Source organism: Lactuca virosa, chromosome 4 (assembly GCF_052849685.1).
Source record: "Lactuca virosa cultivar CGN04683 chromosome 4, Lactuca_virosa_CGN04683_v6, whole genome shotgun sequence".
Classification (NCBI taxonomy): Eukaryota; Viridiplantae; Streptophyta; class Magnoliopsida; order Asterales; family Asteraceae; genus Lactuca; species Lactuca virosa.
In genome coordinates this window covers 163,081,190-163,091,546 of record NC_136429.1, presented here as the reverse complement: position 1 = coordinate 163,091,546, position 10,357 = coordinate 163,081,190, and the positions used below count along the sequence as shown (strand labels likewise).

General features: G+C 36.5%; 1 protein-coding gene across 1 annotated transcript; it reads left to right on the top strand.

Annotated features, from left to right (window-relative positions):
* The first annotated feature begins 6,485 nt into the window (after positions 1 to 6,485).
* On the top strand, positions 6,486 to 9,560 carry LOC145107654 (protein-L-isoaspartate O-methyltransferase 1-like). The gene is made up of 4 exons (XM_079044592.1): positions 6,486 to 6,720; positions 7,429 to 7,699; positions 8,875 to 9,039; positions 9,119 to 9,560. The coding sequence occupies exons 1-4, from the start codon at positions 6,511 to 6,513 to the stop codon at positions 9,367 to 9,369; spliced, it is 897 nt and encodes a 298-aa protein (XP_078900718.1). The 5' UTR covers positions 6,486 to 6,510; the 3' UTR covers positions 9,370 to 9,560.
* The last annotated feature ends 797 nt before the right edge of the window (positions 9,561 to 10,357 follow it).

The following is a 10,357-nucleotide window of genomic DNA, read 5'->3' as shown; positions in this document are numbered from 1 at the left end:
TGACCATCTATGGCTCACATCGCGAGCCACTACAGGACAAATTAGTCGGGTCTTACAAGCCTCACGACGTGACATGCATCTTCTTCATGTCGTGAGATTCTTCTGTACACCATTTTGATCCAAAAACCTCTTAATCCGTTAAGCCACTAGTCCATCTTTTTCAGGAGACTTCCTAACACTCCTAGGATCATAAAATCGATGCTTTAAGGTATTTTATGTCCAATACAAGATTTGAGTTCAAACTAGGTCATTCATGAAGAAAAAGGAGGTAATTTCTCAAGCATGGACTCGAACATCCTTCAAACTTTAGATCCATGACATATAAGCACCAAGGGACCCCTTAAAGTTGCCAACTATATTTAGTCCCAACACTCTAACTCTTAAAACATGGCCAAACATACATAAAAATTTAGATATAGCAACAAGGAAACATAAAGTTTGGATCTTGGGAACTCACAATGGTCCAAAAGTATAGCTAGAGGTTGCAAATGAAACTTCTAAGCTAAAACTATGCTTCCATGATGATCTCTTCCTCTTCAAACCACCAAAACGCCACCAAAAGCTCAAGAATTACAAGTAGATGCTAGGGTTAGGGATTTATGCCAAGTTCTCGAAGTGTGATTTTTGGTTACAGGAGGTCCAGTTCTTGGGATACCTTGTTAACCACAATAAAATTCTGGTCGACCCGACCAAGATTGAGGCAGTCTTGCAGTGAGAGGTCCCGAAGTCTCCTTTAGAGATCATTAGTTTCTTGGGTTTAGCATGGTATTATCAAAGGCTTATTAAGGATTTCTCCAAGGGTGTTGTACCTCTCACACGTTAGACGAGGAAGGGCGTAGATTTTCGATGGCGGCCTGAGCAACATGCTGCGTTCGATACGTTGAGACAAATTTTATGTGAGGCCCCGGGGTTGACTCTCCCGGAGGATGTAGAGGATTTTGTTGTTTATTTTGATGCTTCTATCATTAGTTTAGGGGCAATACTTATGCAACGAGGGAGAGTTATTGCATATGCTTCTAGTAAGATGAATCCGCATGAGGTTCGGTATCTGACGCATGATCTGGAGTTGGGGAGGTGGTGTTTACCCTCAAGATTTGACGACATTATCTTTACAGGGTCCGGTGTACCATCTACACAGATCACAAGAGTTTGAGATATCTCATGGATCAGCCGAATCTGAATATGAGACAACATAGATGGCTTGACGTGGTCAGGGATTATGACTGTGAGATTCTTTATCACCCGGGGACGACGAATGTAGTCGCTGATGCTTTAAGCCGCAAGTCGGCTAGTTCTTCTGTTGGGAGCTTATGTATGAGGATTTCTACCGACTCTCTGCTTCTGGACTTAATTAGGGAGGCTCATACTGAAGGAGTCAAGAAGGAAAACTGGAAGCAGGAGAGAACCGGGGGTGAGATTGACATGTTTTCTACCGATAGATGTGGATTGTTGACTCGGTGTAGTCGGGTTTGGGTACCAGATTTTGGCGGAGTCAGCCAGACTGTGATGGAGGAGGTACATAAGTCCATATTTTCGATACACCATGGAGCCACCAAGAAGTACCGGGATTTAAGACTTAGTTACTAGTGGTCGTGCATGAAGAGGGAGATAGCCTGGTATGTTGAGGGGTTCTTGACATGTCGGATGGTCAAGGTCGAGCACCAGAGACCGCATGGAAAGCTTCATCCTTTGGAGGTTCCCATGTGGAAATAGGAACAGATCACCATGGATTTCATCACCAAGTTACCCCGAACGACTAAGGGATTTAATGCGATATGGGTTATTATGGACCCTCTGACCAAGAATCCCCACTTTTTAGCTATTTAGGAGAGTTACTTGTCCGAGAAATTGGCCGATGTGTATATGTGCGAGATTATTGCTCGACATGGTGTTCGAGTTTTCATTGTATCTAACTGAGATGTTCTGTTGACTTCTTGATTTTGGTAGATGTTCCACGAGGAACTGGGTAGCATAGCTTATCATCCGCAGACTGACGACCAAAGCAAGCGGAACATCCAGACGCTCGAGGATATGTTGAGATTCCGTGTTATCAATTTTGGTGGGAGTTGGGACTCCTACCTTCTTATGGATGAGTTTTCTTATAACAACAACTATCACTCCAGTATCGATGCACCGCCATTTGAGCTTCTTTATGGGAGGAATAGTCATACCCCGGTCTGTTGGGGAAAGATCGGTCAAAGGGTCATGGGAGAGACCAAGGTAGTTCTTCATACGACAGAGTTTATCCAACAGATCAGACAAAGGTTGCAGACAACTTAGATTCGACATAAGAGTTATACTAACAGGCGTCGATCCGAGTTGGAGTTCCAGGTCGATGATATGGTTTTACTGAAGGTATCACCCCGGAACGATGTACTACGTTTCAAAAAGAGGGGCAAGTTGGGTCCCCGATATATTAGGCCGTTTCGAGTGTTAGCCAAGGTAGACCGAGTAGCCTACCAGTTGGATCTGCTTGAGGAGCTCAAACAGATCCACAACACCTTTCATGTTTCTCAGCTACGGAAATGTGTGGCTGGTGATTCGACAGTGGTTCCATTGGATGATATTCAGTTCGATGAACGTCTGAACTATGTTGAGAGGCCGATGGCGATTTTGGATAGGAAGACAATGACCTTTCTCAACAAGGTGGTTCCTTTGGTTAAAGTCCAGTGGCAGCATCAGATGGGTTTCGAATAGACTTGTACACCCGAGGCAGAGATGCGAGAGCACTACCCCGAGTTATTCACAACATCGGACTTTGAGCACGAAGTTTGATTCAAGCGGGGGATAATTGTAACGTCCGGATGCCAGGTAATTTCCCTTTTTACCCAAAGAATAAATTATGTTGCATTTTGGTCCTTACGCCATGCGTACTTTGGGCGTACGCATGACATGGATTTTTAAGAAGGTCGCGTTTGCATGTGAGTACACCCGAATGTCAGGTAATTTCCTTTTTGACCCAAAGAATAAATTATGTTGAATTTTGGTCCTTACGCCATTCGTACTTGGGGCGTACGCATGGCGTAGCTTTTTACGAAGGTCGCGTGTGCATGTGAGTACGTTGCGCATAATTGGTAGGTGAGCAAACCCTAATTTTTAGGGTTAAAGTACTATTTAAATATCCTTACCCCTCAAAACCCTTTCCTTCATCAGCCTCCATCTCCCAAAACGTCTGTCGCAAACCCTAATCCATTATGTGAGCCTTTTTTTAGCTTGAGAGTGTGTATTTGTGTTCTTGAAGGAAGAAGAAGATAATGTAATCATCTTGGAAGCTTCAAAAAGTTGTAGATCTAGAACTTCCACCTTGCAAGCAACCTTCAGAAGGTATAAAGTTAGAAAATTGATGAATATTCTCCTTGGATCTTGCTAGTTCATAATTTTTACGCATTTTGGTGTCATAGTCTTAATGTTCATGAGTATGGCTTACTCTAAACCATAAGAGTTGTCAACGTTAAAAATATGATCTTTGTCCTTTTCTTCCTTCCATGCAAGAGTTATGGTGTTTTGGTTTGAGTATTAAGTTAAGGTTTTGATTTTTGACCACTTCTAGCAATGGAAAGTCATAAAGGTGGAAACTTTATGACTTAGAATGACATTTGGATCTAGATATGAGTTTTGGATGTGAAGTATTAATGAATTAATCACGTTATGAGGAGGGGTGGATTCAGGCTGAATATGTTGGGCGTATCAGGTGGTATGTTGCGCGTATTGGGCAAAGGCCCCGTGGTTTGGATGGGTCACGACTATGCACAACGTAGTAACTGAGTACGCAGGGCGTACTCAGTCTGTGTTGACATTCCCTTGACTTTTTGACTTTCTGACTTGGACCTTTGACTAAGGGTTTGACCAAGTTGACTTAGGGGCATTTTGGGTATTTTGAGTGGTAGTTGAGTTTATGTTCCTGTTATTTGTGTAGGCGATCAGTAGAGGCAATATTCAGAGCAATGATTTGTTCATTTATTTTTTCAGACCGAGAGGTAAGTTTTCCTCACTGTACTTGTGGGTCGAAGGCACCAATGCTGGCCCACTAGGTTATGTATCTTGGTATATAGGATGTTGTTATGATGTAGTGATCTGATAGATCTGCATGATTATCTGTTTGCTGGTTATACATTTATTTGTTGCATATGTCGACATAGTGCGATTGGGTTGATGCAATACTGCTCTGTGCGGAAGCCAACAAACCCGAGAGCAAACCAGTCATAAGCTGTGGGCCAGAAAGGTAAACCAAACTTATGCTGTGAGATCGAGAGTAATCCAAACATGGGCTGCAAGATAGATGGGCAGACCAGACTCATGTTGTGGGCTCATGGGTAATCCAGTCCGATGATTGTAGACCCAATATGCATGATGTTATATGTTATGTGGTGGTATTTTGGGGAAACTCACTAAGCTTTGACTTACAGTTTAAGTGTTATGTTTTACGTACTTCTAATGATCGGGGCAATGCGAATGCGTGATCGTACACATCCTGTAGTGATATATTTTGGAGATTTCATGATACTCAGATTTTGGGATATTTGTATTTGGATATTTGGTTCTTATGAATTGGTTTTTGATTGAAACAATAATTTTTACTAATTTGAAAAATGAAAATTTTATTGTGATTTTTGAGATGTTACATTAGAAGTGTTATATTAGTATTTAATATAAAAAAGTTAATAAAACTCAATTATTTTAGGCCAGGTTAGAAAAAACAAAAAACAAAAAAACCGTGCCTTGAAAAAAGCTCGCGCCATAACGCAATAAGGCGCGCATTGATATATTATTTGAGCGTCACACTTAATAAACTCGCCTTGGACATTTCCATAACGGCTACACCACGCCGTGCGCCATGGCACGCCTTGAGGTGAGCCATGGTGCACTTTTTTAGAACCATGCTAATATATGATCCTAAAGGGTCACAGTAACAACAACTTGATACAAATATATTATTTATAAGAATAAGAATTTAATCCTTGATAAATAAATATAATTCTTGTAATTAATTGAAAATTATTTATTTAATGAAAATATTAATTTTAAATGTTAAGTATCAAAACATATCATAATATATCATAAGGTATGATTTATTATTTTATGTACATCTTTTTGGACAACAAGAGTTTTTTTGTCTTATATGAATTTATATGTTTTATAAGTTATAAAAATTAGAAGAGTTTTTATAGAAAAACTAGCTTCTTCTTTTTATAAAATATTCAAGGAGACCGTAAAGAAGAAAAAAGACTTGCTTGTGATTAATTTATTCAACACATCATGCTCTTAGAAAGCATGGCTAGTTGATTTGATAAAACATGAGTCTTAAAGTGTTAAGACCCATGAGAAAAAAAAGGCTTAAAGTAAAGACTTAAAATAACTAGTTTTCTCCCTTCTTTCATAAGCTAAAAATCACGAAATTTAAGCTTCTCATTTCCATATTCTCTTTAATTTTGTCTCTTAAAGTGTTAAGATCAAAGTAAGAAGAAGTTGATACTTTACTTGAACTCTCCTTTAGAACAAAAACTTTGTTTTGTTCTTAAAGCCCTACGAGATTCTTTTATTACAAGATGAAGACTAACATTTTATCAAGTTGGCTAAATGTTAGTGGATACTTTTAAAAAGCTTATTCTTTTTTATCGACTTCCTAATTGCCAAAAGAAACCTAAGTTTTCAAAGGTTGTAACACATTCATTTTTTGGTTATTGTAATCTTTCTAAGTCTTGCAAAATGATTTTTTGGTGGGAATAAAACTAGTTTTATTTTCATTCAAATCTTAAGTCTTGCATTGCTATGTTTATGTTTTTTAAACAATTTTTGAATAAAAACCCAAAAATCTTAGACTACACATATTAATCATTATAATAAGATGTGTGTTTTCCTTATTATGTACCAATACCAATTAATTAAACTCTTTCAACTTGTCGTTATTTTTTTTTCTCTTGATATATTTTTATGCTGGTTTTTTGTTTTTTCAAGACCACTAAAAAACCACTATAAACAAACAAGTTTAGAATGTTATTATATATAATGATGCAAAAGAACAACCCATGAAAGAGATAATCTTCACGAGTGTCTATATTAATATATATTTAAAGGTTTGAAACAACTTATTTGGATATATCTAAAGCATCATCATCGTTATCGTCGACTATTTAATCGAAAAACGAAAGAAAGAAGATGATTGTATCTAGAGCTAGTTTCATAATTAATATATAGTAAAAGAAAAAAAAAAGTAAACATTGATCGAGAATTCACAGGTTTAATTAATATCGCAAAATATTAAGCAAGTCCATTTTGTTGTCAATTCATGAGCCCATCTTTTTCGTTATCTTTTTCGTTACATTAGTAGGTTGGGCTTCTTTATGAGTTTATGTTGTTAAATTATTCTGGGTCAATTAAATGGGCTGAATAGGCCTACTGGAGTGGAAAAATCCGGAAGAGGTGGGCACGTGTCGTACAGTTTAGTCGGTAACGCGTGGAGGTATCTACGGGTACCTGAAGCTTCAACTGAAAAGAAAAGTGAAAAAGAAAATGAAAATGTCGAGTTCAGTTGTAGCGTACAGCTTCCGCCATATCCCCCCTTTAAAGCAGCGCTCTATCCGGTACTTCTCTCATCAACGTCCCCTCCGCCGTCCTCCGCTCTGCTCCCCGTGCTCCGTTCTCGTCGCAACCTCCACATCGTCTTGCAGTCTTCCAAATTCGGCGTCTTTCACGGGCAATTCTTTGTTTCGTAGGATGGAGGTGATCTTTTTAACATATTTCCTTGATTTGGATTCGTTATTCATGTTGTGTTTAAATTTATTCTGTTATAATTTGTGGTTACGGCACCATGACTTGAAATCGCGTCCGTTCGATATTCGATTCCGATTTCTGCAGATTTGTGTTGTTTTTGGGTTTTTAGCTGCTTAAATTGTTGCGATGATCGTCTAAGCGAACACTCGACATTTCTATTGAATTTCGATGCTATGTGTGCTTCTTCACATCATTTTCCTTGCTACTCTCTTTAGATGTTGCGTCTTGTTATAGGTGTAAATGCTACCAATATTTGAGCAAACAATTTGTGGAATACATATAACGGGCTTATAAAGAAAAAAATCGATGAAATGGACTCTATGTTTTGTCAAATTGAATTTGGTACGTGAATCACTAGAAAACGGTGTTGTTATAGCTAAGTAATAGTTCATTTCTACTAACTACAAACCCTATGATTGTTTGAAACCAAATTATATCCATTTCTAATCAATCAGAATGCCTAAACCCTTAAATGTCTCGCATAATTTGTTAAACTTAAAACAGTGACTTGTAAGCATATTCTGGATAAGAGGCCAAGATTTGGTGCTAGATGCTCTTTGATCTTCTTAATATTGCTGGCTGTTTTCAGTTTAAACATGTAATGAAGTGTAACAGTGTGTTATCTTTTAGTTGAATATGGTTTTTGTATTCATACAGCGATATTGGGCTGCAAGCAGCATCAATAAGAATAAAGGAATGGTGGAGCATTTGCAGCGTTATGGAGTTATTCAGTCGAAAAAAGTGGCTGAAGTGATGGAGACTGTGGACAGGGCATTGTTTGTACCTGATGGATCCTCAGCCTATGAAGACAGCCCTATGCAAATAGGCTTCAATGCCACCATTTCTGCACCTCACATGCATGCTACTTGCCTTCAATTGTTGGAGAAAAATCTACAGCCTGGGATGCATGCTTTAGATGTTGGTTCAGGTATTCTCTCATTATATCTATTCTTTTATCTTCACTTAGCTTTACATATGATGGAAGTCTATGACTTTTAAAAGTACAAAGTTTCACAATTGTTTCACCTCGGGCACCCAAAGTTATGTAAGAGGTTTAACTCAACTTACAGTTTTGTTCCAATATGTGAAATTTTTGAGATCTCAAAAAAGGTTTAGCCATCCAACCACTCAAACTTTTGATTGTGTGTAAGCTGGTGTAATTGTTTTTGTGAACTGTGTCATTATGCCCATGGATTATAAGCTTATGTAAAGTGTGAACTATGTGCTTTCATGTAATGAACTTTTTCTTCGAACATATGTTATCAATTAATAGTAACCTTTTATAAGAAAAAAAAAAACAATTGAAGTGAACGTAAAATTACCTTTCATTAATGAAGTACTCAAGGTAAAAGGGACAGAACATCAATACTATAATCAATAGAAACATCATCAAAATCGCTAGTTCACTATAACCCTTGCATTACAAAAAAAATAATTGTACGAAAACAAAAGCTTATAAATTTGTGCACCCATCCAAAAGTGAGTTAGAAGAATTCAAAGTTTTGATGACATTTGGAACTTCATTAGAAGTTGAGTGGTTAAACCTTAAAATCAAGTTTTTTTCAATGTTTGTTATACGAAAAAGGATAAGTTTTCTTAAGCTATTTTCTATGATAAGGCTGAGGAGGACATTTACGTCTTTTACACAGAGGGTAAATTGATAGGACAAAAAATTGTGTTTTTGGTCCGTTGACCTTAGTGGGGTTGTTTCGTTTTCACTTTAAGCACTTAATCAGGACGACCACATAAAGCTGTTTCTTTTTTACTCAATGGGTTAAGCCAAAAAACCTTGCTTACTGTATTAATATACCAACCCTATACCAATTTTGTCTTTCATATTTTTTTCCACCAAATTCCTCTCAAGTTAAATTGATGAATATACATTAAAATCAATGAATATCGTGAAAAATTATTAGTTGGGAATGTAAGAGTAAAAGTGTAAAACACTCATTTAGATGGTTTATTCGTTATAAAAAAGAAACAAACGTTACTATTTAACGACACACGTCATTACCCATTCAGTCACTTTATCAATACTGTCAAATTGTGAAACTTAGTTACTATTTAACGACATCGACTCTATAATTAATGAAAATTTTATAGGAACCGGATACTTGACCGCATGCTTTGCACTTATGGTGGGCCCACAAGGTCATGCAATCGGTGTGGACCACATCCCCGAATTGGTTACAATGTCGATTAAAAACATTGAAAAAAGCGCTGCTGCTCCATTACTCAAAGACGGATCTCTCGCCTTACATGTCGGCGGTGTGTCATCATACATCTCACTTTTTAATTAATCCATTTATTTTTTTGCTTTAATTTATGAGTGTTGTAATAATGATAGATGGAAGAGAAGGGTGGGTGGAATTTGCACCTTATGATGCTATTCATGTTGGGGCAGCAGCACCCGAAATTCCACAACCACTGATCGATCAACTGAAGCCCGGGGGCAGGTTAGTCATTCCAGTTGGGAACGTTTTTCAGGAACTTAAAGTTGTTGATAAGAAGGAAGATGGTTCTGTGAGTGTGCGTAGTGAAACTTCAGTACGATATGTTCCACTCACAAGTAGGGAAGCACAGTTGCGAGGCTACTGATATCAATCATAGTATTTACGTTTTAGTACCATCCATGGCAATTCTGTAAATTGGTTTTTACGTATGCGGCTTTAATAAAAGAAAATACAAGGGACATTTTAAATGCTTAGTTTTGTAAGAATTGGGTTAATGATGTTCTGAATACATTACACGTGAATACAACGTCAACAAACTCTATATGTTTTAGCTAAGAGCATCCAGCTTTTTATTTTAACCTTTTTCGTGAAAAATCTCAAAATACGGAAGCTCATTGTATTTCTCACAATTGGAGAGATTTTCATTTGTTTTTATTAGTTGTAATTAGATGTTTTTTAATTGGTTAAAAATCTATGGTCCCAAATAAGAAATTTTGGTTAGATTTGAGAAGCTTTGAATTAAAAAAGTTTTTCTTATAGATTTTTTTTAAGAGTTTTTTTGGTTGAAAATCTTATATTATGGATGTTCTAATTAGGCTTAAAAATCTATTGGTTTTTCTTATAGATTTTTTTAAGAGTTTTTTTTGATTGAAAATCTTAAAAATCATAGGATGTTCTAATTGGTTAAAAATCTATGTTCTAATTAACCTTCTTTTTTTTTTTTTTTTTTTTTTTTACAAATAAGATGAGATCATTGGTTTTTTGAAATGGTATATTTCGTAGGCTTCACTCACTATTTTTTGGTTTCTTATATATGATTAAATTGTACATTTTGTTAATGTGGTTTGCTTATTTTTTATGGGGTTCTTTCACTGTTTGGATAAAAACCAATTGGACAATTTGAAGTGAACTATTTTGTTCCGACAATTGGATTTTGGGATTGGTTTTCAACAAAACCGTATTATTATTTTGAATTTCAGATTGATTTTGGTTTATGAAATAAGAACCGAATAGTCCAAAAAAATCGAATAACAATTTATTATTTATTTATTTTTAATATATCTATAATTATTAGTTAATTTTGTAATATATTTTTTGAGATAGGTTTAAAAAGTTTCACATAATACAAAACA

Coding starts and splice junctions, on each gene's coding strand:
- LOC145107654 (XM_079044592.1), top strand. CDS start 6,511: ATGAAAATGTCGAGTTCAGTTGTAGCGTACAGCTTCCGCCATATCCCC. Junction 6,721..7,428: donor CTTTGTTTCGTAGGATGGAG/GTGATCTTTTTA, acceptor GTATTCATACAG/CGATATTGGGCTGCAAGCAG. Junction 9,040..9,118: donor TCTCGCCTTACATGTCGGCG/GTGTGTCATCAT, acceptor TAATAATGATAG/ATGGAAGAGAAGGGTGGGTG.